Below are 27,598 nucleotides of genomic sequence, written 5' to 3' on the forward strand. Positions count from 1 at the left end.
AAAAATATTTTTTTTTGCGGCAAATTAATTGAAATGGTAAAAGTAAAAGATGACTTTTACTAAAAATAAAATTTGATTTTTCTGTTTTAACTTTCAAAAAAATCGGTTTTTTATGAATTCGGTCCAAAAAACGTATTTTTTTCTAAACTCTTAGGCAAATTTTATATCAATTACAACAAAAATGTGTAAGATTTTTAAAGCCATCCACATAAAAGTGGTCTATCACGTTAACACTCTTAAATTTTGGCTTTGATTAATATATTATTTAATTATTACAAAATAAACCATTTTGTAATAAAATAAATCAAAACAATCAAATTAGTATTTATTATAAGTTTAAAACTTTCAAAAGAAACAAGAAGTATCATACTTCTTTGATACTTTCTGGTTCTTTTTTCTCTGAAGGAGAAATGACGTTCTGGAGGTTTTCAATGAAACTTTTTCTTGTTTCAAGAATTGAGTCGATAATTTCTTTGTTTGATTCTTTGTTTGTTATTAACACTTTAAACTGTTCCTCTGTAATCGTGAGTGGGTCGAAGTATGTTTGTGACATATGGAATATAGGAGTTTCTACTTTTTATTTATATTGAAAGCGTTTTGTTTAACTTCCAAATCTTTTTCAATAGTTTTTATTTTTATTATTGTGATTATTACGAATCACTAAATGTGATTCGTAATAATAACATAAATTAAGTATTTAAACTCTATATTTAAGGATATTTGTTATTAAACAAAGTACAGTGTTTATTGACATTTTCATAAACGAAAAATAATTACATGATTGTTCAAACATTGAAAAATTAATCATTTTGTCAAACTAAAATCCCGTTCAATCAATTTAACATCATTTCAACATCAAAATTATCACTTTTCTTAAAACGAAAAATCATACACAGATTTTTATTTGATTAAAAAACAAAACCTCAACTCTTTCAAATCATCTAATATATTTATATTATAATTAATAATAATAATATTTATTATTAATAGTTTATTTTACAATTAATTCAAATATAGTTAATTACTAATAAACCTATCAAATCAACAATTGTGTTTTAAAAAAAAGTGACGAATTTTGAGAAAAAGTGAAGAACTCAAAGCCGATAAAAAAAAGATGACACCTCAAAACGATATAAACACAATGAATTACTCACACAACGCATTTCTTTTCCAATCTGCGTCTCAAAGTGAATTAGCCCCAATCGACCCCATAATTCTTTTAAAATCCTCATCGTCGATTTGTCCTCTAAAATTTGTGACTTTCTCGATCAAATCTGGTCGAATCTTTGCCTCGACTTTGTACTTGTTTTTAAGTTGAGTTCTTGTTCTTGTGTAGTTGAAGTACGCCTCCAAGAGAGAGAAGTCCACTCCACATGCCATAAGACCTTTATAAAAATTACAGACCTCATCCTCTTTCCACCACTTTTTGTACGCCTTTCCTTTGTCACTTCTTGGCTTCATTTCCTCTTTGTGATTCTCCAGTGCCTTGTTCGCTTTCTCAAGTCGTTCACTTTTATCGGTCTCTTCGACAGATCCAACGCAAATCTCATCACAGAATCGGTTCGTAAACTTGTTCTGTGGTGCTTTAGAGAGTTTGAGGTGACATACCTCGGAAAGAGTTAATCCCACTGTTGTCTTAGCTTTTTGCTCGCTCATTGTTTTTTCCAGTTTTGTTGTCTACATTCTACACTTCTCTATCTCTTTCCAAACATTTCATCATTCACTTTTTTTTATATGCCTTTATTCATTTATTTATAACTTCTTTATAGTTCATATAAACTAGCCAAAACTCAAAAACTTCATCTCTGAGTTTTTTATTGTTTTTCATTTACGTCATTTGGACCTCAAAGTCTGTTTTCACCAAAAAATTCCACTTCAAAATTGTAATTTTCCGGGAAAGTTATTATTTAAATATAATTTTTCTGAGTTATTCTATTATTATATTATAATACTTAAACTATAATTCTTATTTATCATTATTTTTAAAAATTTCTTTTTTTTATTCTATTAAATAGTTTATAATAAGTTTATATATGAAATCTTTTCAAAAAACATTAATAGTATTTACAATAGTAAATAAAATTATATTTCTCTGTTTCAACCAAAAAAAAAAAATAAAACCATTTAAATTATAATAATTGAACCATTCAAAAATCATTATTGTATATCCCAATTTCCTGATAAAACGGTTCTGTTTTCCCCACTATGAATTGGGTAATGAATTCACAACACATTCAATTTGAAGTAAAACTTACAAGCAGCATAAATGACAAGAAGAAGTGCCGCAATTGCAAATCCGCTATAAAACGCGATGTTGAATTTTCTGCGACAAGCCGCACGTTTTAAAGCGGCCTCATCTTCTTGTAAATTACTTTGCATTTGTTGCAGACGGAGTGTTGACTCTCGAAGAGAATCATTTGCCCTTCTCACATTCCCAAGTATCTCAACTGCAACATCCACGTTATTCTCTGACGTCACCACAGATGAATTCAGTGGAGTTGTGATGGCTTCGAGGCTTGTCATGTTCTTGTATAATTTCAAGTTCCTTGCTATTAATTAGTGACTCTTTTGCTCTCGTTTACAAATGTCATGCCCATTTGACGTATTAGTGTTGTTATACCTTTCATCGCGACCTCCCGCCCGTCTCTATTATAACACCAATCCTCAGTTTGAATTGTGTCTTTTAGTAATTTGAAGATTATTTGTATAGACATCATTAATTCACTGCATTAAACACCAACAACCGTTTTAAGTAGAGTGTGCAGTGGAGATGTTCGTCTGTAAATTTCGAGTGGATATCTGAGAAGCCGTGTCCGAAATTGAGTGTAATTTCATTTGATGTTTTGATAGAGAAACAATTAAAGACGGTACATACAAAGCTCAGTTCGGCGTTATTAAAGAGTAAGAGTGAGGTTTGGTTGTTCTCGATTTTAAAGGAGAAGATTTTGTTGTGTGGGTTCTTAATCGAAAAAAAGAAGAAGGGTTGTGAACTCCTCGATTTGTTCACCAGTCGGCTCCGTGGTGGAGAATTGATGTGGGGAATATAACACCCAAAGATCTCGTCAGTCGTCCAAATCACTAAATACACTCGTTGGTGGAAAGATACTGTTGCGTTAAAGTGGCGAGGAGAAAGCTCGTAATAAAGGCTATCGTATAATGTTTCATATGTGCAGTGTGGGGTGATTGAGTCAAATAATTCTTCTATGGATAAAAACTCAAATTCGCGTGTTGATGAGTGAACATTAAGAGGGGTGTCTGTCTCACAAAAGTTGGCGGTTGATACAATGCGCTTTTGGTGCTGACTTGAAAAGGAAACACCCATTGATCTATAGTTCTGGTTTAATAAATTATTTTTATAACTTATTTTACTATAAATAATTATACAATTGTTAATTGTTAATTATTAATTAAATGATGTGATTGTAATTATAGTAATGGTATTTATATTAAAATGAAAGTAGTTTCACTTATTATTAAAATAACTAAAACTGATTGACATGTTTGTGATTCTTATGTCGGAATAAAGCAATTATTGTATCATCAACATCGAAATAGCCCGATAATTTACATTATTATTTTGTCTAATTAATTCACTGAAATACGAAATAGTAACAATAAAAAAAATTAGTTGTAAATTATTTTTCAAAACAACACAAATAAAATCTTAAGTAATATTTTTAAGATGTTAGAATAAAAAGAGACTAAACTCTTAAAAAGTGATAAAGGAAAAAAGCAAGACATAATGCAAAATGGTGCTGTTTTCCCGCATCAACAGACTTTCAAACGCATAAATCAACTCCATCTTAACTGATTTTTTATCCAAAAACTAAACAAAATAACCAAAGCAAAAAACAGAAGGTATAAAAGAATGAAGAGAAGGTGAAAGAGTCAAAAACAAAGCCGCCACACGTTCCAAACTTGTTATATTCGAAACCGAGAGAATTCTCCACCCGCTTCGGTCATTCAAAAACGAACTTCAGTGATCTCAAAAGTGTATTCAATATGACTAATATCAACGAAGCAACACTTCCAGCCACACATGGCGTCATATACCATCTCTCCGTCTCCGCAGACCAAGTTGCCAACAACATCATAGTAGTTGGTGACCCCGAACGTGTTCCAAAAATTGCCGACTTAATTTTCGATAAGACACAACCGATATTCAGAAAGGACCATAGAGGGCTTTCTGTGATGACTGGTAATTGTACTGGTGACAATTTTAGAGTCTCTATTATTACACACGGAATGGGTACTGGGTCGTCAGAGATCGTATTAAACGAGATTTTGGCTCTTAAGGCTATTGACATCGACAAGAGACAACCAAAGAAAGTCACTGAACCACTGAACATCATCCGTGTGGGGACTTCCGGTGCTTTGAGTATCGACACCAAACTCGGGACTACTATTTTGACGAAATACGCCGTTGGCCTTGACTCGACTGGACTCTTCTATGATATTAAACCACAAAACCCAAAGGTGACCGAACTTGAGAACACCATCGATAGGTTGCTCGATGAGGCTATTCCAGACAATCGCAGATTTAAAGGAAAAATCCACCCTTATGCATCAATGCCAGACACACGGATGGTCGAGGCACTGGAGAAGAGTGCGGAAAAGCACAAATTACCATGTAAAGTCGGTATCACTGCATCTGCCCCCGGTTTCTTTAACTGCCAAGGAAGACTTCTCTTCGATGAGTTGCCGGGAACAGTCACGTCTATTGAAAATGCACTCTCCTTCGACTTTGACGGTGTTAGGCCTGAAAACTTTGAAATGGAAATCTCCATCTTCAGTTTGATTGCTTCGGGACTCAAGTGGGTCAGATTTGGAGCAATGTGTATGGTCATTGCGAACAGGAAACTGAACACATTTGCAAAAGACACAGAGAGCAGTTTAGACCCAACTATTCTCACTGTCGTCGACGCTTTGAGAGAAATGGACAAAGTCCCACTTTAATTCATTCAGTTTTCATTTTTATTAGTCGACTCGTCTTATTAATTAATTTCTTATACAATTAATATAGTAATAAGACTAAAAGTTTGAATCGAACCAAATCACCAATATTAAAATTTGTAGTGATTTCGATAATAGAATTTTATAGATTTTTTACTTATTTGAAATAGTTTCGATGTATTTATAGAAAATAGACTCTTTTATTAATAAAAGAACTAATCTTTTAGTAACAAATGAATTATTTCCTTAAAACTTTCTTGCTTGTTTGACGACTCTCTTTCGTTCATTTCTTGGGTCCTTTTGAATGTGGTTGTTGTGTTCTGGATGTTTTGGACCAAATGGAAAAGGTGCAGGGACTTGAGAGTCCATTGATCCTTCAAAAGGAGCAGTTGAGTTGTCATCATGTGGATGGTGTGGTGGGAAGTGTGGGACTTCTGAACCAAATGGCACATCTGAACCGTCTTTTGGTGGGAAAGGTGGTGGGATGGTTGAGTCACAAGACTCACTTCCATCTTCACAAGGCACGTGTGGCGGATGTGGGAAGTGAGGACCGTGGTTGTGGTCATTATGTGGGAACTCGGGTGGTGCCATTGAACCTTCTGGGACTTGTGAGTCTTCAATTGGCTTCTCATGTCTTCCTCTGAACGCAAGTGCAGAGAAAATGAGTGCTACAAAGAGGATTTGTTTCATCTGATATTGTGGTTGATTTTCAATTGGCTTATATAGGTGTCCTTTGCGTCAAAGTTGCTGTTTTTGATAGAAAGGTATTTCGCATTGAAATAGAAATCCTACCATCTTTCCTACCAACAACAGAAGAAGACTCTTTTATGGTTTTTGATCATTTTAATATTAATTTAAGTACTATTTAACTATAGTTTTCAATAATAATATTTTAAAAAACAACCAAACTTTAATTTATAGTTTAACAATGATAATCAATTGATATAAAAAAGACGACAAATAGACTCAACAGATTCATCCATATTTTTTTTGAGTATTTGTTTTTCAAATTTTCTTTTTTACAACACATTTGAATATTATTTTTAAACTATATAATAGCATTTGTTTTACAACCCATAATCCATTCAGAATGGTATATTTAACTATATCAATACAAGAAGTCCAACAACTCAATAGAAATGGAAATCAATTATTGCCACACGCTTCAGGCTTTTTGTCGCCCTTATATTCCTTGCAGACGTCCCTAATCCAATCTTCAATAGTTGCAGCACCGCATGGAGATGAGTCGTACAAACAGTACAACTTGTCATTGATATAAACGGTAGGTGACCACGTTGAACCGAGTCTCTTGACGTCGTCCATACCATCCTTAATCAGTTGTTTTCCATACGCGTCATTTGTGCACTTTGTAATAGCAATTGGGTCAAGTCTTTGATGTTCTGCGCACAAAGTGAAGTCGAGTGGGACTGAGTCCAAACTTGAACTCAAACATTGATAGAAGCTCATAGCTTTTGAAGAGTTGTAGAGTGCATTGACGCATGAGAACATGAAGTCGCCTTGGACTTCAGTGTTTCCGTGCATTGAGTAATACCCTGTTGGATACTCCGTGTTTTCTGTTATGATCCATCCGAACTTAAAATCGATGATATCGCCAATTTGCTCTAACATTGGGTACAAAGCACCATTGACCAAATTTTCGAAGTCCGGGCATTTCGACATACCATGTGAAGTCACTGTAACTAAAGCAGGGCAATCCGCTAAAACTCGTTCTCTATACATATAAGGCACTGGGCATGACACTTGTGTTCCTCTGACGTCTAAGAGTTGCACACTTGAAACTATCAATTCCGGCAATTTACCACTGACTTGCGTGTTTTTGAGGTAGACGGAAGTGACAACAGGGGAATAATTCATAGGACTTAAGTCACCAGTGATATCATTATTGGAAAGGTCTATTAACACTAACGACTTGCCACTAAATAAACTGGAAGGAAGCTTGCCAGAGATCTTGTTGTGGCCCAACAAGATCTCGACTATGCTTGGAAGAGATCCCAAAGACTCTGGGATAGCACCAACAATCTGATTATTACTCAAGTCGATGGTAGCCAATTTGACTAAATTGGTCAGTGGAGGGATCTCTGATGTGATGCTGTTTGAGCCTAAAGACAGTGTTCTGAGGTGAATTAAAGTATTAATTGAACGTGGAATTGTCATCACTTTGTTTCCAGTTAAACCAATAACTTCAAGCAATGGACAGTTCTTTACCAAATATAAGATGTCGTCAAACTGATTGTTATCAGCATGGAAAAATCGTAATATTGTCCCTTCGGCATTGGCATAGCCACTGAATTTGTTGTTTTTAATTGAAATTGCCTCGAACAGAGAGAGCCCATTAAGTGCAGTTAATGATCCAGAGACTTGGTTGTTGTCTATAACCAAAGCATATAATTTTGTTAGACCAGAAAGCTTTGGTAAAACTCCGACCAAATTGTTGCTTGATAGGGTGATTTGGTAAACATACCCATCTTTGTCACATGTGATACCATACCAGTCGCAGACATCTACTTTTTCATTCAACCAATTCGTATTTTTGACCCATTCGTTGCCTGCCAACTCAGTATAAAAGTTGCTTAATGTGTCAAATTCCCCTGGCTGTGTCGCCAATGTGCTTATTAGAAACAAGAAACAAAGCATCTACTTTGGAGTTCTAAAGAGTTTTTTAAAGATGAAAAAGAGTGGCATTTTAAAAACCAATTCAATAACGACTTGCTGTTTTTACAAAAAGTTGACTTGTGGTTTATGTTCTATGAAATTCATGGCAAATTCATTGAAACAAATGCAAATGAAAAAACTAAGTGTTTGGAAAGATTTTCTTTTTTTATTAAAAAAATTAATAATTTTACTATATTGTATTTTCTTAATTCTTCGTCAAACACATTTTACAATCATATAACACCCTCCACACAACACTTTTGATCTGTTGTATTATTATGCTTTTTATTATATTATATTATAACATTTTTTTGTTAATTGTTTTAGTTTAAGTAACTAATGTTTTTATGATTCTCAAAAGTGGTAGTTCTTTTTATAATAACAAATAGATTTTTTGGATTTATTGTATTTTATAGTTTTAATATAATATTTTGTTATTCTTATTATTTACAAATAACATTTTCAAACAATAAAAATGTTATTATAATACATATTTCCCATCCAGATATTGATATTAAAAGTAAAGTTAAAATCTACACAGAAATAACACAGAAAATTTAAGTAAACACTTCAAATTTCATGAAAACAGGAAAAGAGGCTAAAAAATAACTAATTAAAATAATAAGGAGAGCACATAATGTTACAATTCAGATTGACCGAACCCCGTCTTTCCAATGTGGTTTGCGCTATCTTGGTGGAACGAAGGGTTCATAACAATTTGATTTGAAAAGAACGGGAGCCCCATAGGTGCTGCGAGTTGTTCCGAGAGCCCCACCAAGTTTTGAACGTTTAAACAAAATGCGTTGAGGTAATTTGAGTCGATGTTTTGTCCATTCGATGACTCCAAATACCTAAGTATCGATTCATTGTTCATCACAAGACCAGTGATTTGTCTTGATATCTCTTCTTTCTCTCCGCCATTAAATAAATTGAGTTTGAGTTGATACTTTGGTGGTTGTCTATTGAATTGTTCGAGAGTTGGGAGTTGGTGTAGTTGTTGGCATTGTTGTTGTGTGTACCCATTTTGATTAATTGTTTGATTCATGACAACGGGACAACTTGACTCTTCTATTGGAGGGACTTGAATGAACATAGCAGAACCTCTGTTATGTTTCAAGTGTCGTACTTCCTTTGTTTTGATTAATCCAGTGATGTGGGTATCAGAGTCTGTACTCATCGAATCCCCTCCCAACTGTGGGGTATACAACCCTTTAGTTTCTTCGCTGAGTGTTTGTGTTTCAGTTTGATTCGGAACTGAGTGCCGTTTCCGGAATTTCTCTTCGTTCTCTCGCTTCTTTGACACAAACTGACACGACCGCCTATTCATCGTTTTTTCAATTTTCGCTTTGGGCGACGGGGCAGTCTTGGGAGACTGGTTTTGTGGCGTCTTTTGATTTTGTCTACAGTACTCCTCCCAACCAATTTTCTATTCATTAACATTGAAAAGGTCTTTACTCCACTAGTGATATGAAGGTAACAACATACCAATTTGTTAAAGAACAAACCGATTTCAAAGGAAGCCAATTCAGTCTCATTGTTAGCTGTTGTAACGACTTATTAGGAAACAACATGGCTATTTCAAATATCGACTTCAAATTGGCCTCCGACATTTCAAGTTTGGGGATGTTCTGCTCTAACAGTGTTTGTTCTTCACTGCTCCAGACTACTGGTGCGGACGTTGGGGATGTCTCGGAACATACGGACATCTTGTCTGAAGCGAGCAAAGGTGAGATGTTCAGTTGGGTAGTTGTGTTGTAGGTGGCCATATGAATTTAGAGTTTGAAACTGTCAGTCAACCAAGATTGAGAAGAGACGCCAATTGATGTGTACATTCGGGAAATCTTGCCGTTGACATTTCTTTTCTTTAGTTTTTTTGTGGGATGATCAAAATATTATTAGGGCTGGACATCACTCACAAACTCCTTGATGTTGTGGGACAGAATAATTACATCGAACACTTTGGATTGTCCATGAAAATGTCAAGTGAACTATAAAAGTATAGTTTATTGTACTTCGTATATAAAATTTGTCTTATTTTTTGGCGATAAGAGACAAATTTGTTTTTTTGACACATTTCCATTATTTAACTGCGGTTGAACAAGCAATTCATTGGGGTTTTCCCCACGTAATTCGCCTAATAATATCGGAAAACTATTGTAAACATCTTATTCAAAATAGGTGTAATTAAGTGCAATAGTTTATATGTTATCATTTAATACTCCGATATAATTATGAGGGCAGTAAAAATTGGATTTTTTCGCGTTTTAAAATTTTCGCTACAACTCTAAAGACAGAACAATGAAAGTAGTAAATATATAGTAAAATAAACAATTCAATTTACAAATCATATTGTTTTCATTTCTGAGTTGATGATAATTTTAATTCTTATCTTTGCCTTTTTTTTTGATATAATCCATTTTTTTTGTTTATAAAAACGGGAATAGCATACAAAAACTAAAAGAGATTTTATTTTATAATGAAATTACTTATTTTTTTTTTTATGAAAAAAAAACAATAAATTCAGTCGTATTTTTTCCGTTTTGGTATTATAATTAAAAATTTGCTGTATGTTTTTCTTTGTGTTTAAATCTATTTTCGCGTTTTAGTTTTCTCAACTCAACAATCCAAAAGTCTTTGAAATCCATAATTTTAATATATTATTAGGTTGCTTATTAATACAGTTTTTATTTTTTAAAGGTCAGTTGTACTATTATCAATATTAATAGATACTAATAACACAACTCAAGAGATAAAATACAATAAATGGGTTCAATACACATACTCGTAACACGACGGATCTTGTTCGCTTCTCCTGATATATTCTTTCTCGATGAGATACTCCACCGTGTCCTTGATGAGCGAAATCGTTGGGACAAATTTGCTTGATGAAATTTTAAACACATCCGCGACCAAATCGTTGTGCGAAATGTACTTTTTCTGTTTCATGATGCGCACTATAAACGACTGCATCACCACTTTACGACTATTTTGAAGCTCTTTTTCAACATCACTTTCTTTTTCTCTCTCAGTTTGTTCGCTACAGTTGATGACTATTCGCCGAGTCTTCTGACTCAAAAAGAACTCACGCTTAATACACACCTTCCCTTCACTCTCTTCAATTACACCAAGCCGACGCAACGTCTCGTATGCCGAAAAAACTTGAGCCTTTTGGACATGCCCTTTTGCTTCCCAATCACTCCCATACTGATTGATTAAATTCATAACACAGAAAGCACTTGTTTGTATTAACAAATCAACTTTAAAACTACCAACTCTGACCAATACCATCGCTTTGCCTAAATGATTCAACCACACCAATTTCTTCGACTTCCCCTTCTTTAGATAAAACGCTTCATACTCCTTTTCCGCGGCACTGATGTCTTTGGGCAATATTTCAGAAGGGACGGTTTCATTACTAAAAGGCCAAACACCCAATGTGAGCACATTGACGTACAACGGTGTTTTAACTTTTTCGTGGAAAAGAACATCCAACTCCACGCTACTACTAATGTCACGGTTCATGTGATTTATTTTCGAAATGTACTCACAGCCACACACACTCCTGATTCCTTCAATAACGCATTTCTCAACACTCTCGTCAAACCCACTGATCGTGTTTAATAACCGTCGGGCGACTAAATTGGTGTTCATCACCATAAAGACGTCTTTGTTCTCAACGCTTTGCAATAAATTCATCGAGTTGTCGACTTTGCTTAAAACAACGTCCAACGCTTCTTTGCCAGGACCAACACGTCGTAACAACAAGTCGATATAAAGTGCGATGTATTTGGGGTGCTCTTCATGGTACATGTTGTCAGGACTATTTAAAAAGTTTGCAACACCGTTTTTAACGCTTTCCATGAAGGCAGAACTCCCCTCAAATACTTTGAGTAAATCCATAATCTTCAAATAACACCCAATGTACATTTCGATCAATCCAACGTAATTGGTGTTCTTCGTGGGTTTGTACTCGTCGAGTGCCTCTTTCATTATTTTGGTTATCCAAAAGGCATATCCCTCATTCAAGTCCGTCAACATTTCTCGTGAATTTGAACACCTCGAAAACGTTGTGTAGAGAAGTGCGATATCTTCTTTTATACACCTCTCAAAAATCTTGTTGATGTGCGGCTTTATTTGTTCACGCTTTTTCATCCACATCTCGTCCGACATAACGCTCATAATCTTTTCAAGTGTAATCGACTCGAGGCAGTTGCCGATCACATTCTGCTCTTTGGACACCTTTAAAAATCCCTCCTTGATATATTCGATGATTTCCAACTCATTGAATGTACTTGCAATCCAAGTTTCCGTCTCTTCTGTCAACTGTTTTAAATACGGTTCTTCAAATGAAGACACATATAACCCAATAACATCACTATCCATGACACTGTGTAACACTATCAAACTTTTGGTATATTCCCTCACAACTTCCAAACTCTTTCGTTCGTCGGAGACTCTTGCGTGCTGTATTAGTGTCGACGAGATTTCGTAAAGTTTTTTATTTAAGTTGTCGAAGACGTTTCTCTTCCACTCGATCTTCCCAATATCTCCAACATCTCTAAATCTCGACTTCCCACGCTTCTGCTTGATCTCCATTTCAATGACAAATTTGGTTAAGTATTTGCAGACCTTTTTAATACCATTCACCCCATTCTCAAATTGCTTGAAAAGTCTGGTATAATCCGTGAGAAGTCCGACATCGCTTTCTTTACTCAACTTCTCCGCCGCAGTCATCGTTTGCTTTGTAATGAAATTAAAAATGTCATAATAAAGGCGTTCCTTCAGTGTGTCATCCAATGATGTGCACAACGAAAAAACGATGTTGTAGAGCATCATGTATTCACTGCTCTCGCTCACCTCCTCCGAGTCCATCATCGTTTGGAATTTCGAAAAAAGTGTTGTTTGTTGTTCTTTGTATTGTTCTTCGGTACAATTCTTGGGGAAGAGTGATTGCATTGAAACTAGTTTTTTTTAGTTCACTATTAATATGTTCACGTCAATCACTTTCTTTTTCTCTGAGATTTTTTTCTTGTTGTTTTTTTGTGAATCTATTATTATTACAACAATTAATTATACCAGTATTTATATTAAAATAAGTTAATTATTAATTACTTTTTTAATAATTGATAGTAATAATTTATAACCAATTTTTTTAAACTATTTTAAATTTAATTTTAACCATAACACATCAATTCAGTCAATAATTAATTATTATATTACTAGAAGTAATAATAAATAAAATATCATTGTGATTAAATGACAAATGTCGATCACAAAAGTTGATTACGATGATAAAAAATAATACATTTAATATATTTAATTTATTTTGATAGTAACAAACAAATGAGTGAACACAAAATAATAAAACTCATTCACTTATTTGAATAAGGAGTATCCTCTCGACCGAAAATTGTTGACCGCTCAGTCCAAGTAATGTAGAGTCTTTAAGTTCCGGGTAAGTATTTTGAATATTATAACAATAACTATTAAAAGTGTTTGGTTTTCCAATTCGAATTCCGCCTTTAAATCCGATCCTGAAAAGACTATATTCCTCATCAGAATTAGGCATATAAAAGCACCTGTGGTTATTCTTTATAGTAAAAAATTGCTTTGGTTTTGTTAATGGTGACATAGTGTTTTTAAGTGAGAACACAAAGTGCGATGGGTCATCGACACTAAGACAAAGTTCCCTTACAGAACCCTTGTTGTAACACCCAAAAACGTTTCCAGCTTTGTCGATGATGACGTAGTAGATGTGCGATCTGTGAAGAACCAAATTTCCGATGAGACTAAGGTTAATAGGGTCGATGTCGGTATCATAAATAATATTGAACTTTTTGAAGCCACACCACCCTTGCAGTGTTTCCAATAAGTCACTTGTTATTTTCTCTTGCTCCATACTGTGACTTGAAGTTTTCTAAAAAAGCCAAAAATTTTTAATATTTAAAGTATAAAATAAATCATAATCTTATGGTAAATGGATTATTGAATAATAGAATTATTATTTATAATTCTAATGGAGCTAAATATTTTTACTATTTATTATCATATCTTTATTATTTGTATATAATAAAAGAAAAATATTGATGATAATAAAATAATTATTATTAAAATAATTATTGTTGATTATAACAGTTTAAATGTTTTTCGGAAATTTTTTAAAAGTATTCAACAATTCATTCATAATTGAATCACAAACACTCATTTTGTTTTTTTTCACGAAATTGACGGAACGAAAAAGCTTATGGGCGTAAATTATGAAACAAGGTCCATTAAACAATGTCAATTAAAGGACAAAGCATTATACAGCCCGGTCCGAACAAAGCGATTCCTGGAAAACCACTCGTATTTCTAAAATCAAACACAACGTCAAAACCAGATTTGGAGATCAACCAGACACCTTTTATCCTTGGAAGGTCCAACACTGTTTGTGGATATAAAGAAGACGTGATCAGTAATCGCCACTGTGTAATTATTGAGTGCACACCACTAGACTCAGACCTCACAAACATCAAAAAATTCTGCACCATCGACAAGTCAACAAATGGAACCTACATCAACAACGAAAGAACACAAAGGGGACAAGCCCAAGAGATAAGATGCTACGACGAGTTGTCTGTACTAAGACCACATGTGGACAAAGACTCTGTGAGTTATTGTTTTATTGACTTGCAAGTTTTTGAAGTGGAAAACACAGCGTGCAATGTTTTTAAAAAATATGAAATTGGGAAGTTTTTAGGAAGTGGTGGGGCTGGAGTTGTGAGAGAAGTGACCAACGGAGGGGAGAAATTTGCAATGAAGATACTTTTGGTTTTAGACTTGAGTGAGAAAAAAAGTAAAAATGTTGAACGAGAGTGCGATTTGCTCAAGAAACTTGACCACAAAAACATTGTAAAGTTTATTGAATGTCTCAATGGAAGCTATTTCAAGTACATTGTCATGGAGTATGTTGAAGGACATGATCTGTTTCATCTAATATTTACGAACAAGCTGATGAATGAAAAATACATACGTAACATCGCGAAACAGCTTTTCGAAGCGCTGAAATACCTCCACTCGCTCGGTGTCATACACAGAGACATTAAACCCGAAAACGTTATGATAACAAAAGACCAGATTGTCAAACTGACGGACTTCGGTTTTGGAAAGAAGGTCGACGACACACACTACGCCGAGACCCTTTGTGGAACGGATATGTACGCACCACCAGAAATACTCCGAGGCGTTGTTTATGATGGGTTCAAAACAGACGTCTGGAGTGCGGGTGTTTTGATGTTTGTAATGTCGACCAAGGAATACCCCTTTGTTTTTAATGATGAAGACGATGCAGAGGTAAAGGCTGTTGGACACATTTTAAAAAACGAGATTTGCCCAAATAAAGACTTTAATGAACGTTCTGAAATGTTAAAAGACTTGATTGGGAACATGCTTGTCCTTGACCCACAGAAAAGACTTGGTTTTGCGACTTGCCTTGAGCACGAGTTTTTTGAAGACGATAAGACGAATGTGGATTTTCCAATCAATTGCCAACAAAAAAGAATGGGCGAATTGTTTGGATATTCACAAAGTAAAAGTGCGTTTTGTATTTTTTACACCATTTGAATGGTTTCAAAAATCTTATTTTTTGCAAAAAAAGTGAAGTAATTTATGTATTGGAGTTTAGGAAAAAAATATAAATTGGGTTTAAAAACATTTCAAATTGTTGAGATTATAGAAGATTACCCAAAATATAATGAACTATTAAACTAGTTGATGCCAAAGACACCCTTCAGGAGAAAAACACGAAAGTACACACGCGAGTTAGCAGAGCAAAAAGAGCAAAAGAAACTTGACGAGGATCAACAACAAAAGACGACAGAAGCAGAAATCCCTCCTTTCGGTGTTCAAAAGACACTACTTGATACCCCACCCACATCAAAGACTCGGGTTAAAGACCGTGAAGAAAAAGAAGAGGGTCTATTAACTGATTCGGACGAATCCCCCAATCGGATTTCCTGCACATCGCAACAAAAAGAGGTTGTTCGCAACTCCGTTTCTCTTGCCGAGTCCCCCAAACACATTAAACAGAAAAAGCCTCGCAAAGAGCGAGTTGATCGGCCAACTTGCTCCATTGAATTGCTTCCGGATGTTGCGGATGATCCCTCACAATACTCTTTACCCAAAAGGCAGATTGCTCTAACATTCAAGAACTTAGCAAATTATGGGAAGTGTGGCTCCCTTCGAGTCAAAGAGCTTGAAAGGCGAGTATACAGGTGGATGCTTCCTGTTTTGGAACAACCCTTGACTTTTGTATATCCAAAGAGTACACCCGAACATCAGCCATAGTCTTCAATATAAGTATTTGACATGACACAAAGTACGCTCACCTGAATTCGATTTTTTTTGTTTCTTTGCTTTTTAGCTTTTGTATGTCGTTGTTTTATAACCAAATAATTGAACGAAATGCTACTGTTGAGCGTTCTATGAATGTCTCAAAAAAAGGAAAAGAAATGAATCAATAATTCCAAGCACTTGCGATGAGAGCGGAGATGTCACTTGGCGTGACACTTTTGAAAAAGCCTTTGTTCTGTTTGTCAAACGAAATCAAGTCGTCAAGATTTCCTCCACGACTCACTACTAATTTGACAAACCCTACTACTAAACTAACAATCCCAGAGAACACGTTGGCTTCTTTACAAATTGTCCCTGATATGAGTTGATCATATATCGGGCAAGTGTTGTGGACTGACAATTGTCGTGCAAAGAAACAGACTAACAGTCCATAGACCTGTTGTTTCACAATTAAATTGTCGTCATAATTTGATGCGAAGTCCGGGTCTTCTTTCCCCAATCGTGTCACAACGACTCTCCATAGGGACTCGGGGTGGAACTCGATTTTTTCTTTTTGAATTGGACACTTTGAAATTACGTTGTTCATTAAATACACAACTAGCGTGTATGTAGCAGCTTCCGTTATTTTAAGAACATCTTCACTTGTTTTTTCTAGGTTTTCAACAGTCAATTTGCCCATATAATACTCACAAAAGATCACAAAAAAGACGGTGACGATATCACCAAATCCTTGGAAATACCCCGGGTTGGGATAGTAGTGCTCATACATTCTTTTGATTCTTCTCATCCGCACACGGACGTCTGCCCTTTTAAATACGTCGACGTACCCTTCTGGAAACATGCGAACGACATCGACTTCAATAGTCTTCTCTTGCTTCTTGTCCAATTGAAATGAGTCACACTCCGCAGCTTCAGTCCAATAATCGTTGTACAACTGGTGTGAGCATAAAGTAATTACTTCGTCGAAAGTAATACCCTCTGTTGCAAAATAATACCACACAACCGGTCTTATTTCTTTCGCAATTCCATTTCTCACATCAAAAAAGAGTTTTTGCCTGTTATTTGTTTTAATATCTTTGAGAACGTCCACGGCTTTTGATTTGTTTCCTTCATAAGTCGTTGTATGTTGAAATGACCCGGAGACTTTTTTAATCACACTATTTGGGTACAAACGTTCAATTTGTTGTATTTTCAAATATGCAGTGTCTTTGATATCGTCCTCCATTCCATTTTCTAGTTCGTAAAACTAAAAATTTTGGTTTCGTTCTTTTTATTTCAAATATCCAAAAATAAAACACACTTTATACAATTAAAAACTGCCTATTGAATACAACAGGACTCAGAAAGTGTCTTCCTTCTTTTATTTTTCACTGGAGTGTGTTTCAGAGGCTCTTTGATGAAGTGGAAATTCGACACATCAAGTAATGAACACTCCACAAACACGTTCTTTTGAATTGTAAGGTCTCTGTATGTTGGTATACTTTTCAAACTTCTGCACTGAAAGAATGCGAATTCTCCTATACTCTTGACACACTCAGAACACTCAACAATGCCCAATTCATAACACTTGTAAAAACACTTCTTTGAGAGTTTGAAGACTCTGTTATTTAATACAACACGTTTGAGAGATCGACACATCATGAAACACTCAGTTGGAATAACACAAACACCACTTGGCACTGAGATAGAAGACAACGCTGTGCATCCCAAGAAACACCGTTTACCCATGACTTCCAATTGCTCAGGCAAGACTATGTTTTGAAGTGACCAGCAATCCTCAAAACTACTTTCTCCAAAAGAAGTGACTTGAGTGATATTCTCAATTTTAGTGAGTTTGGAGCATCCTTTGAATATCAAATTGTTGATGGAAACCACGTGTTTTGAGAAATGGACCTCACAAAGAGAACAACAGTTCAGAAAAGCAGAAGTTCCAATTTCGACGATATTGTCGTGGAAACTTAACAAGGAAAGTGCCTTGCATTCTTCAAACGTGGAGTTTCCAATTGACGATACGGAGGGGGGAATACTCAATGTACTCAATGAATAACATTTCTGAAAACAAAAGTCTGGGAGGCGAAGGATCCACTCATTCAGTTTGGCGTCTTTCAAAAAGTCGCAAAAGGCAAAACACCCCACCGACAACTGTTTCACGTTTTCTGGCAAGACAAAGTCAATCAGTGTAAAACATTTTGTGAAGCAAAATGGTTGTAACGCTTTGACTTCTTTTGGAATTGTTTTACCGAGTGTCATCACGTCGCTCTTATAATAAGTAATGAGACCAAATGAGATGTTCTTCCGTTGCTTTGAAAGTGCTAAGTATTGTGCGTATGTGAAGTTGATGTATTTGTATGAGTTAATATCATTAAGGATGAGATCTGAGTCGGAGTATATGTATTGAGTCTCCAACCCTTTAAAGAAGAACATCGTCGTTTGTGAAATAGGAATCGGGTTGTAGTGGAATTTGTCTAGAGTGTCTTTGTATTTCTTGCACACACAAATCAGGTTCAAAAAGTCGTTTGGAATCAAAAAGTACTTCGATACTATCATCGCAGAGTAGCTGTCTAAGTGTGATGATACGTGGCTTGATTCACTCATATCTGGTCTATTTTCAAAAAATAGATTTCTGAGATTTGCTTCACTTCTATTATTAATAGTATAATTAATTTTACTATATATGTATTAACATATCTCAATCATTTCTTTGATAGAATATATATAGTTTTTTGTACTATATTGATCTGATACACTTCCCCATAAAGACAAGTTCTCAGTACCACCAATAATATATACTGTGTAATATCATGAATCAGAAAGTATAAGTTATGGGGTATATAGATGTTAGTAAAATTTACAAAGAAATGATTGGCCTAATTATCCAATCAGAGATTTGTTAGAAATAAAAAGTTAATATAAAAACTAGGAATTGTAGTTTGGAAATGTTTAAAAACGACGAATCAAAATTATTATAATTATACCACCAAAAAAACTTGAAATTGTTTTTCCCAATAAGATAACAAATTCACATAAAAATAAATTTAAAAAACAGGATATGTATTTAAAATGATTGGTGTTTACCATAACTATAATAATGAATTGGAATTAAAAACCCTTTGTATTAAACAATTATTCTTCTGTTATAAAGATCTTTTCTTATTGGTTATATTGAAATGGTTTTATTATAATAAATATATAATAACATTTTAATAAAAAATATTTGTTTTGTAATAATTTATTAATGATTTTTATAGTATTAATAATTAAAATAAAACTATAATTTTTATTTTTTCAAACTCAACTTCATAGTAATATATAATAAAATATATAGTTTGAAATTAACATGAAAAACTGATTTGAAAGAACTCTCTTCGTAAATATAATACCTTCGTTTTAATCATTCCGCCAATCAGAAAGAACCGTCTCTCGGTTAAAATTAGCAAATAAAGCGAGAGACAGACGAAAGCCAATACCAGACGTCGCGTTCTGCCACGATAATCACAATTTGAGATTGAATTTATTACAACTTGATAAATTGCTAAAGTTTTATAGAAAAACATAGAAATACAAACACATTTGGCTTTTCAATCTCAAAGTGACAACATGACAAAACAAAATGAGTGCCTTACGAAAATTCAGATCCAACCTCAATATATAAAAGGGATTGTTGAACTCGAAAGTCTAACATGTCCGACGCCGCAGCGATCACTGAATGGGAACAGTCTCAAATCCGAACATATACTCATTGGGTCAATTACAACTTAGATGAAAAACACCAAATCACAGATATCACCAAAGAGTTGGGTGACAGTGATGTTCTCATTTCTCTTATTGAAAAATTGGCAGGGAAGACCTTTTATTCCCACAAACCAGCCGTTGCTAAGTCGAAGATATTTAAGATAAACAATTGCACCAAAGCTATAGAAGTCATGCATAAAGAAGGAGTAAATGCAGACATCTCTGCTGAGAACATAGTCGACGGTGAACAGAAGTACATTCTTGGCATGGTCTGGATGATGATTCTGAAATACAAAATTAACAATGTTCCAAAGAGTGACGAGTCTTCTGGGAAACAAGCAGCAGCACCCGTTGATGCTGCACTTCTGGATTGGGTTAATTCACTCTCTGATGTTAAAGTGACAAACTTTTCCAGTGACTGGAGCAGTGGAGAGGCTTTTGTCGCTCTTACTGGAGCAGTCTCGTTTGGAGAGATTGATGTCAATGAATTCGATGGACTTTCTCCACACGATAAAATCGAGAAGTGTCAACAAGCTGCTCAAGAGAAATTGAACATCCCTGTTCTTATGGATGTACAAGACTTGGCATGTGAGAAACCAGACCCCAAGAGCGTTATGACATATATCTCCGTCTACAAAGAAAAGTATCCAGCTTTACAACAAGCCCACGAAGATAAAATTAAACAACAACAAGAAAACGAAGAAGCAGAGAAAAAACGACTTGCAGATGAAGAAGAAGAGCGAAAAGAGGCCGAGCGTTTCGCCGCAGAACAGGCTGAGAAGGCGAGAATAGCTGCAGAGGAGGCTGAAAGAAAGAGAATTGCTGAAGAAGAAGCAGAAAAAGCCAGAATTGCTGCAGAGGAGGCCGAGAAAGCAAGATTGGCGGCGGAAGAAGCTGAGCGGTTAAGAAAGGAGAAGGAAGAAGCTGAAAGACTGGCAGCAGAAGAAGCCGAGAGAGCTAGAATACAAGCCGAAGAGGCAGAAAAGGCAAGACTCGCCGCTGAAGAACTCGAGAGACAACGACAGGCAGCACAAGAAGAATCTGAACGACAAAGAATCGCCGCGGAACAAGCTGAACAGGCCCGAATTGCTGCTGAGCAAGCAGAGAAGGCGAGGATCGCCGCAGAAGAAGCTGAAAAGGCAAGATTGGCTGCTGAGGAGGCTGAAAAACAACGCATTGCAGCAGAACAGGCCGAGAGAGATCGAATTGCTGCTCAAGAAGCCGAACGTCAAAGAATGATTGCCGAAGAACAAGAAAGACAACGTCTTGCCGCTATCGAAGCCGAAAGGCTTGCTAGAGAAAGATCATCACGTCCACAGTTCTTCGCTATTCAAGAAGCAGTCGACCAATGGGTTGCAGAGACTGTAAAAGCTGCTGTGGCTGCCAATCCAAGATTACAGTTCCAGTGGTGGTTCCCGTTGGTTTTGACATTGACTGGTAATGACTACAGAGAGTTGCAAGCATGGTTTAAGAAGATAGATAAGGACAAAAGTGGGACATTGGAATTGGACGAATTGTTGAAAGCGAAATGGCCAAAAGATATGAAAATCAACTCCGAGACCACCAAGAGACTGATGATGATCTTTGATGCTGGGTGCACTGGATCCATTGGTTTCTTTGAGTTTGTAGCATTGTACAACTGGGTTAAACTCTGCTTTGCCACATTTAATAGGTTTGACAAAGACAACAGTGATTCGTTGAGTCTTGACGAGGCACAAGAGGCTCTCCCATACTTGGGATTCTCATTGAATAAAAAGAACACAAACACTCTCATCAAGCTGAACAAGAACTTGTTTGGAAAGAAAAAACTCAACAAGGTGCAGTTCTGTTGTGCTGTTTCATATCTTGCACAATGCCGCACTATCTATCAACTCACTTTTGATACTCCAGCTGTTGACTTAGATAAGGTTGAGTTTGACAAATTTGTCAACCTTGTTTTGTCACTAGCAGACTAATTCATTTCCATTCTTAATCTTTGATTTTAGTTTATTTTTTTCATCACTTTATGTAATTCGATTGGTGCAAACAACGCTTAACTATTTCTATAAAGAACAACCAAAACAAATAATCGAAATACGAAATCAATCAAGGTCGGATTGCACTGAAAGCACTCGAGAACTTTTCTTTCTAATTGGTGCGCTCGGTTTTCTAGTGAGGAGTTGTGTGTTTTTTAATATTTTGACTTGTTCATCTTTAGGTTCTGGTGCTTTTGGGACTTTCTGCGTTGTTTCATTCTTTTCAAGTGGTTTTGGTATTTGAGTGGATTTTGCATTCAACTTGAGAACGGAAAATTCCGTCTTTTCGTCGGTGACTACGACGTCGTCGACGTCTTCATTTTCAGCGACTGTTAGTTTCTCTTGTTGTGTATCGGCTTTCTCCTGCTCGGAATAAGTTGTTTGAACTGCTTCCAACTCATTTGGGAATTTGTCGACATTTGTGTCGGCCATTTTGAACGTGTTGACGAGATAGTCCGAACTTAACATCTTCTCTTTATATTCTGCTGTAAATTCAGGTATTCGGAATAACTCGAAGAAGGTTGTGCGCTTTGCAAAGACATCGCTCCACAAATTCCAAGAAGGAGTGTCACTTTTTGTGGTGTGTTGAATCGAGTGAGAAATGTCGACAATCTCATTTTTCTCAAAAAGATCGACTGGTGACTTTGCGATGAATTTTGTTTTAAAAATGTCGTCTGTTGAAATAATTGTGTTTGGCGCATTTTCAGGTGTGTTGACTTTTTCATTCTTTGGTGGTTCACATGCCATTCCTTTGATTTCTTCATTTTCTTTTTCGACATCAATTGGAGTCGTCTCGACCATTTTCATTGGTGCAACTTTCTCGTCGTCGATAATTACAACTTCGTCAATTTTTTCTTTTTTGGAATTGTTTTCGACTTTTTCAATTTCCATTTTTTGGGGTATTTCTGAAGGACGTGGTACACTCAATTCTTCTTCCATTTTGTTATTCACAACAACTTGAGGTGTTTCAATTTGTACAACTTTGTCCACCTGTTCCTCTGTCTTTTCTTGTTGAAGTTGAACTGTTTGAGCGGAAGTTTGTTGTCCTAAAAGATCGTCCAAATTTTCTTGTGTTGTCGACACAACACCAACATTGACTTTATCCTTTTCGACAACCTCTGCCTTCCCATCGAGACACAACTCAACATCACTCCACTCCTCTTCCATGTCCATTCGAAAAAGAAAAACTGGAAACTTCTAACCCTTGTCTAGGGTTTGCCTTTTTCAAAATTATAAAGCAAGATGGGTCGTTTTAAGCTTTACAAGAAGTTCGTCGGGTTCTATAAGGTATATTGTGGACTTAAAGAGCCGATCCATGTCTACACAGATAGCACTTTTATCATCGAGGCAAACAACAGATCCATTTGGATATCAAACCAATTTGAAAAGATCTTTGAAGGGCACCCTAAAATTTATTTGACATCTTGTGTGTTAGCGGAGCTTGTTGGGCAAAAGCTCCCACCCCACCAGGTCGTGCAATGTACCCATCAAAAAATGGATGCAAAAGATGTTTGTTTTTATCTTATTGAAGCATAACAAGGAACTTTAACAACTAGTGTTTTATGTCACACATCAAAGCGTCTGGGTTTGATGCTCCGATGGGAAAAGCTATTCCATTTAATATAGTTATAGCAAGTATGGATTCCACCATGCTTACCTTTTACAGAAACACTCGGTTTCCATTGTTCACATTCGAAAAACAAATTATGAAATTCTGTCCCCCAAGCTATCAAGTACGAAAGAGGTTTAAAGAAATTATTAAACTTGCATCAAAACTCACTGAAGATGAAAAGAAAGCGGTGCAAGAAGGGGAGGAGGCTCTGCGCAGAAAAGAACGAGAAAAGAACAAAGAAGAGTTAGGAGCTGTCACACATATGAGAGGGTTGGTCAGCTTACGAAAAGCACTTGGACCAAACCCCTTATCTATCAAAAAGCGAGCTACAAAGCCAACGCGACGTGACGATGGCACAATAAAAAAGGTTCGAAGAGGTACCCGTGGTAATACCAAACAGAGAAAAATCCGTCGCGCTCTCAATCGACTTGCAGAATCCAAACAACCACAAAAAGAAGAAAATGGTGATTTAAAGTTAAGCGCAAAAAGCGAGTGATATTCCACTTGAATAGAATGTTAGGCATATGATTCAAAGTCTTTCCTTGAAGTGATTGATTGAGTAATAATATTGTTTTTATGGCTTTGAAGATTTACCACTTTTTTATTCTCTTTTTAATAATGGAGTTGTGAGTGACTTTAACCCGTTAAACTCTATTCTTCCCTATTTTTGTCTTGTTAATTTCATATCTGCTCAAATAGAATTTTTCTTTTTCTTTATTTTATCATATTAAAAAATCCCGTTTCTTGTAGTTTAAAAAAACGTAAAATAACTCAGATAATAAAAAAACAAATGGAAGAAACTATTTCGTGTCTTTTATTACACTTTTTTACTTCGAAAATTAAAATGCCTGTAAAATGAGAATCGCCCAAAAGTGAACTATTCATTACTATTGGACTGATCCATTTAACCCTTTCTCTTTCCTATTTCTGCATTGGTAAACTGAAAATTCACTCAAATGACCGACTTACAACAACTCCACCAGTATTTAATTGGAGTCTCTAACTCGTGGCAGAACGGCGCGGGTATCGCAAAAAGCACGGACATATATTTAACACACCTCCAGAAACCAGAGTTCGTCGTTTCACTTCTTCAGGTGGTGTTACAAACTCAAGACAATGAGCCTGCAGTTATCCAAATAGCTATCGTCTTCATTCGACAGATCCTTCAAAAGTATTACAATGAAGAAAACTATTACACACCAGAAATTCGAGAACAAGTCCGTACACTGTTGTTCACAGCCGTCTTTTCTAAGCCTGTGCATGCAAGGAAATTACTTTTGGCTGCTATTTCAATAGTTGCCGGAACGGACTTCCCAACAAAGTGGCCGACGATGGTCACTCTTATTCTTCAAACGTTTGCCAATGGTACACCAGAGCAACGATTTGTATGTGTACAGATTCTCTCTGCGGTTGCGAAGAAGTACAGAAAGATGGAAAATATTGCAAATGTTATCTACGAGATCAAGGAAATTGTGAAGGTCCTCCCAGTGATAATTCCAGTCTTTGTTGCCCTTCCAAGTAACGACCGAATGATTAACCCAATTCTGAAGTTCTTGGAAGGTATTTTGACCATCGAGCTTGTAGACGAAATAGAAAACGTCATTCAAACAGTCTGCGAGAAGCTTGCCGATATAATGAAGACGGGGGAGTCAAAGAGCCAATTGAAGATATTGAAAATCTATCGACTCTTTTCGACGAGGTATTTGGACAACGAGTTTTTGAACAGAACGATGACCACCGTGATGTACACAACTTCAGTGCAAGTGCTTTCACTGAACGTTCGAGAAAGCAAAAACGTTATTGCGGCGTATGATTTGTTAAACACGTTGGCTCCAACTTTGAAACAAATTCCAAACGACGACTTTGTTCGCTTGATCACTATAATTGCCAAGGACGTTTCGTTGACACAAGATGAGGCTTTGTCCGCCAAAGAAGATCCTGAAGAGTTTGTGAAATTTGAATTAGAAAGCGAGTTGATGTCTGTCAAGAAAAGTGCTGGAAGTGTGTTGAATTTGTTTAAACGTGTACGAAACGATACCGTGACTCTTGTCATGAGCGGAATTCAAAATCTTATGGCGAGCAATTTTGACTCGGCGATTCGGTTGTTTGTTGGGCTTGTTGTTGAAGGAGAAATAGCGAGATACGGTGCCACTAAAATCACCGCAGGTGTTGATGTTCTTCAGTTTTGGAATGTCTTTGTGAAGCCGAAATTCTTTGCCCATCCCGACATTTCTTCACTCAACTTTGTGAGAATGTTTCGAAGTATATTGCCAGTGAGTAATGCCGAGTTTGGAGAAATCTTTACTAAAGTGTTTCAAACCTCAGTAATTCCGAACGCGGATGGAGAGGATAAAACGTGTAGTTTACTTGCTGCGAATATTGTAGAAAATATGTTACTTTTAAAAAGCTCTGATCAGTACTCCAAATGCATGAATGGGGTAGACAGAAGTTTGTTGAGTGCCGCTTACCGGATGGCGTGTGAATTGACATCGAATGGAATTCGTCTGCACTCACAATATCATCTCCGAGCTGCTGTAAGAACATTGCAACAAGCTGCAAAGATCAATGTTCCTGTCGACCAAGGGTTGAACGATTTGGTGACATTTTTAGTGAAGGAAGCAGCAAATGAAGTGAATAACAAACAGATTGATGGCATCTTTGTTGGAATGAAATTTGAAGTGTTGTCTGTTGCTTTGTCTATATCACTTCCACCAATAGAAAAAGAGTTATATGCGATCACAGCGGAAGCGTGTAAAGTGGACAATGTCGATGTTTTAGGTTATATCTTACAACTCATGTCATTGTACGCGGACAAAGTAGCGTCTGTATGTGGAGATGTGTTAGCAATAAACATTAGTGAGCGGACCAGTTTAGTGAATCCGATGGTCAAATTCTTAACGGCGTGTTTGAAGAAATCGCCGAATTCATTCAACGAAGCGATGACAGGGAAATTGATTGAAATGTTCCAATTTCTCCTTTCAATCGACTTTGTGGACGACGCATTCAATTTGTTAAATGGAGTGACGTTCTACACAAATGTGAGTAAAATGCCACAAATCATTACGTCTCTTCTCAACACTATGGTGCAAAGACTTGAAGCTCATCAAACAAGACTGTTAATGTATAACATTATGTGTTACGTCTTACAACTGTGTTATGTATCAAACGTTGATTATATCGCAGCATTAAATATTCCAGTCCAGATCGTACAAATTTCAGTCAATAACATCTTTAAGTTGCCTTTGGAGATGAACCGCCCTGTCTGTGTTGTGGGGTTGTGTAAGTTGTTATCACTCCCACAATTTACACCAGTCGTCGTGGGACAAAATCTTGTCCTCTTCCTCAAAAGTGTTGTTGATACTTTGAAGGAGAAGAGAGTCATCGACTTCGACTTGGAGGAAATCGTCACAGATAAGACGTCGAATTTGTCCACAGTCAAAATGGTACCCGTGTCACCCGTTATCACAAATCTGAAGGACGAAATCAAAAACGCAATTTTTGCTTTGTTCAACGTTGTATTTGTGGCTAACGGACAACAGACCACACTTAAACAGTTTTTGGTCGGTGATGCCGCAGCTGTGTTTGAATGGATATCTAAAGTTTAGACTCAATTCTAAGGATTGCTTATTCTTTTTGTTATTAAAACGTTATTAATAACATTTTATTCGTAAATTTTTGTTTTTTAAGATGTAACTCTTTGATTTTTTGTTGTTTTGTAACAACTCTTTTTATTAGTTTGAGTATAGTTTATAAATAATATCTATTTTTGAGTAGTTAATAACTTTAGAATAGTTAATGATAATAATAAACATTTTATTATTCAAAGTGAAAAAAATAAAAGTTTTTTTTTGGTTTATGTTCTTTCGATCTTTGATTGAAATTTGGTCATTTTTTGTTAATTTTGCGCTTTGACTTTATTTATATTTTTATTAAAATAAAATAATATATAATTATATATAATATTTTAAATTAAATAAATGGTTATAAGAAGTTTCAGTTACTAACTACTCAAAAAAGTTTAACAAGAAACTCAAACCCAAAAAAGAAAAAAAAAATATAGTAAAACATATAATATATTACTAATGACTAATAATTCAAATTAAAGAAATAATTTCATATTTGTTTTTAAAAAAAGTTTATGTTAACAAATGAAATAATAAGTTGAATTAATAATAACCGATATTATAATTTAACTATAATTCAACCAATAATAAAACCACCAAAAATAGCTTTATTTAAAAAAATTGACCAATTGTTTCAAAGGACTTCATTCCATACAAAA

General features: G+C 35.6%; 16 protein-coding genes across 16 annotated transcripts; 6 read left to right on the plus strand and 10 right to left on the minus strand.

Moving 5' to 3' along the window:
- Window positions 1-1,182: 1,182 nt before the first annotated feature.
- Window positions 1,183-1,656, minus strand: EIN_059360 (hypothetical protein; the record flags this gene model as incomplete). The annotated part of the gene is made up of 1 exon (XM_004260174.1): window positions 1,183-1,656. The coding sequence occupies one exon, from the start codon at window positions 1,654-1,656 to the stop codon at window positions 1,183-1,185; it is 474 nt and encodes a 157-aa protein (XP_004260222.1).
- Window positions 1,657-2,716: 1,060 nt separating this feature from the next.
- EIN_059370 (hypothetical protein) lies at window positions 2,717-3,322 on the minus strand (the record flags this gene model as incomplete). The annotated part of the gene is made up of 1 exon (XM_004260175.1): window positions 2,717-3,322. The coding sequence occupies one exon, from the start codon at window positions 3,320-3,322 to the stop codon at window positions 2,717-2,719; it is 606 nt and encodes a 201-aa protein (XP_004260223.1).
- A 680-nt stretch (window positions 3,323-4,002) lies between these two features.
- Window positions 4,003-4,956, plus strand: EIN_059380 (purine nucleoside phosphorylase, putative; the record flags this gene model as incomplete). The annotated part of the gene is made up of 1 exon (XM_004260176.1): window positions 4,003-4,956. The coding sequence occupies one exon, from the start codon at window positions 4,003-4,005 to the stop codon at window positions 4,954-4,956; it is 954 nt and encodes a 317-aa protein (XP_004260224.1).
- A 243-nt stretch (window positions 4,957-5,199) lies between these two features.
- EIN_059390 (hypothetical protein) lies at window positions 5,200-5,643 on the minus strand (the record flags this gene model as incomplete). Its single annotated transcript, XM_004260177.1, has 1 exon — window positions 5,200-5,643. One exon carries the CDS (start codon window positions 5,641-5,643, stop codon window positions 5,200-5,202), a length of 444 nt encoding a protein of 147 aa, XP_004260225.1.
- Window positions 5,644-6,099: 456 nt separating this feature from the next.
- EIN_059400 (polygalacturonase inhibitor 1 precursor, putative) lies at window positions 6,100-7,608 on the minus strand (the record flags this gene model as incomplete). Its single annotated transcript, XM_004260178.1, has 1 exon — window positions 6,100-7,608. The coding sequence occupies one exon, from the start codon at window positions 7,606-7,608 to the stop codon at window positions 6,100-6,102; it is 1,509 nt and encodes a 502-aa protein (XP_004260226.1).
- A 658-nt stretch (window positions 7,609-8,266) lies between these two features.
- On the minus strand, window positions 8,267-9,392 carry EIN_059410 (hypothetical protein; the record flags this gene model as incomplete). Its single annotated transcript, XM_004260179.1, has 2 exons — window positions 8,267-9,052; window positions 9,132-9,392. 2 exons carry the CDS (start codon window positions 9,390-9,392, stop codon window positions 8,267-8,269), a joined length of 1,047 nt encoding a protein of 348 aa, XP_004260227.1.
- A 1,003-nt stretch (window positions 9,393-10,395) lies between these two features.
- EIN_059420 (cullin-1, putative) lies at window positions 10,396-12,582 on the minus strand (the record flags this gene model as incomplete). The annotated part of the gene is made up of 1 exon (XM_004260180.1): window positions 10,396-12,582. One exon carries the CDS (start codon window positions 12,580-12,582, stop codon window positions 10,396-10,398), a length of 2,187 nt encoding a protein of 728 aa, XP_004260228.1.
- Window positions 12,583-12,994: 412 nt separating this feature from the next.
- EIN_059430 (hypothetical protein) lies at window positions 12,995-13,525 on the minus strand (the record flags this gene model as incomplete). Its single annotated transcript, XM_004260181.1, has 1 exon — window positions 12,995-13,525. One exon carries the CDS (start codon window positions 13,523-13,525, stop codon window positions 12,995-12,997), a length of 531 nt encoding a protein of 176 aa, XP_004260229.1.
- A 380-nt stretch (window positions 13,526-13,905) lies between these two features.
- On the plus strand, window positions 13,906-15,228 carry EIN_059440 (serine/threonine protein kinase cds1, putative; the record flags this gene model as incomplete). The annotated part of the gene is made up of 1 exon (XM_004260182.1): window positions 13,906-15,228. One exon carries the CDS (start codon window positions 13,906-13,908, stop codon window positions 15,226-15,228), a length of 1,323 nt encoding a protein of 440 aa, XP_004260230.1.
- A 150-nt stretch (window positions 15,229-15,378) lies between these two features.
- On the plus strand, window positions 15,379-15,951 carry EIN_059450 (hypothetical protein; the record flags this gene model as incomplete). Its single annotated transcript, XM_004260183.1, has 1 exon — window positions 15,379-15,951. The coding sequence occupies one exon, from the start codon at window positions 15,379-15,381 to the stop codon at window positions 15,949-15,951; it is 573 nt and encodes a 190-aa protein (XP_004260231.1).
- Window positions 15,952-16,120: 169 nt separating this feature from the next.
- EIN_059460 (hypothetical protein) lies at window positions 16,121-17,182 on the minus strand (the record flags this gene model as incomplete). The annotated part of the gene is made up of 1 exon (XM_004260184.1): window positions 16,121-17,182. The coding sequence occupies one exon, from the start codon at window positions 17,180-17,182 to the stop codon at window positions 16,121-16,123; it is 1,062 nt and encodes a 353-aa protein (XP_004260232.1).
- Window positions 17,183-17,277: 95 nt separating this feature from the next.
- EIN_059470 (hypothetical protein) lies at window positions 17,278-18,552 on the minus strand (the record flags this gene model as incomplete). The annotated part of the gene is made up of 1 exon (XM_004260185.1): window positions 17,278-18,552. One exon carries the CDS (start codon window positions 18,550-18,552, stop codon window positions 17,278-17,280), a length of 1,275 nt encoding a protein of 424 aa, XP_004260233.1.
- Window positions 18,553-19,637: 1,085 nt separating this feature from the next.
- On the plus strand, window positions 19,638-21,644 carry EIN_059480 (grainin, putative; the record flags this gene model as incomplete). Its single annotated transcript, XM_004260186.1, has 1 exon — window positions 19,638-21,644. One exon carries the CDS (start codon window positions 19,638-19,640, stop codon window positions 21,642-21,644), a length of 2,007 nt encoding a protein of 668 aa, XP_004260234.1.
- Window positions 21,645-21,770: 126 nt separating this feature from the next.
- EIN_059490 (hypothetical protein) lies at window positions 21,771-22,871 on the minus strand (the record flags this gene model as incomplete). Its single annotated transcript, XM_004260187.1, has 1 exon — window positions 21,771-22,871. The coding sequence occupies one exon, from the start codon at window positions 22,869-22,871 to the stop codon at window positions 21,771-21,773; it is 1,101 nt and encodes a 366-aa protein (XP_004260235.1).
- Window positions 22,872-22,946: 75 nt separating this feature from the next.
- Window positions 22,947-23,812, plus strand: EIN_059500 (hypothetical protein; the record flags this gene model as incomplete). The annotated part of the gene is made up of 2 exons (XM_004260188.1): window positions 22,947-23,213; window positions 23,261-23,812. The coding sequence occupies 2 exons, from the start codon at window positions 22,947-22,949 to the stop codon at window positions 23,810-23,812; spliced, it is 819 nt and encodes a 272-aa protein (XP_004260236.1).
- Window positions 23,813-24,272: 460 nt separating this feature from the next.
- EIN_059510 (hypothetical protein) lies at window positions 24,273-26,921 on the plus strand (the record flags this gene model as incomplete). Its single annotated transcript, XM_004260189.1, has 1 exon — window positions 24,273-26,921. One exon carries the CDS (start codon window positions 24,273-24,275, stop codon window positions 26,919-26,921), a length of 2,649 nt encoding a protein of 882 aa, XP_004260237.1.
- Between the last annotated feature and the right edge of the window lie 677 nt (window positions 26,922-27,598).

The sequence above is a fragment of the Entamoeba invadens genome (genome assembly GCF_000330505.1).
Source record: "Entamoeba invadens IP1 unplaced genomic scaffold scaff_1105074726711, whole genome shotgun sequence".
Lineage (NCBI taxonomy): Eukaryota > Evosea > Mastigamoebida > Endamoebidae > Entamoeba > Entamoeba invadens.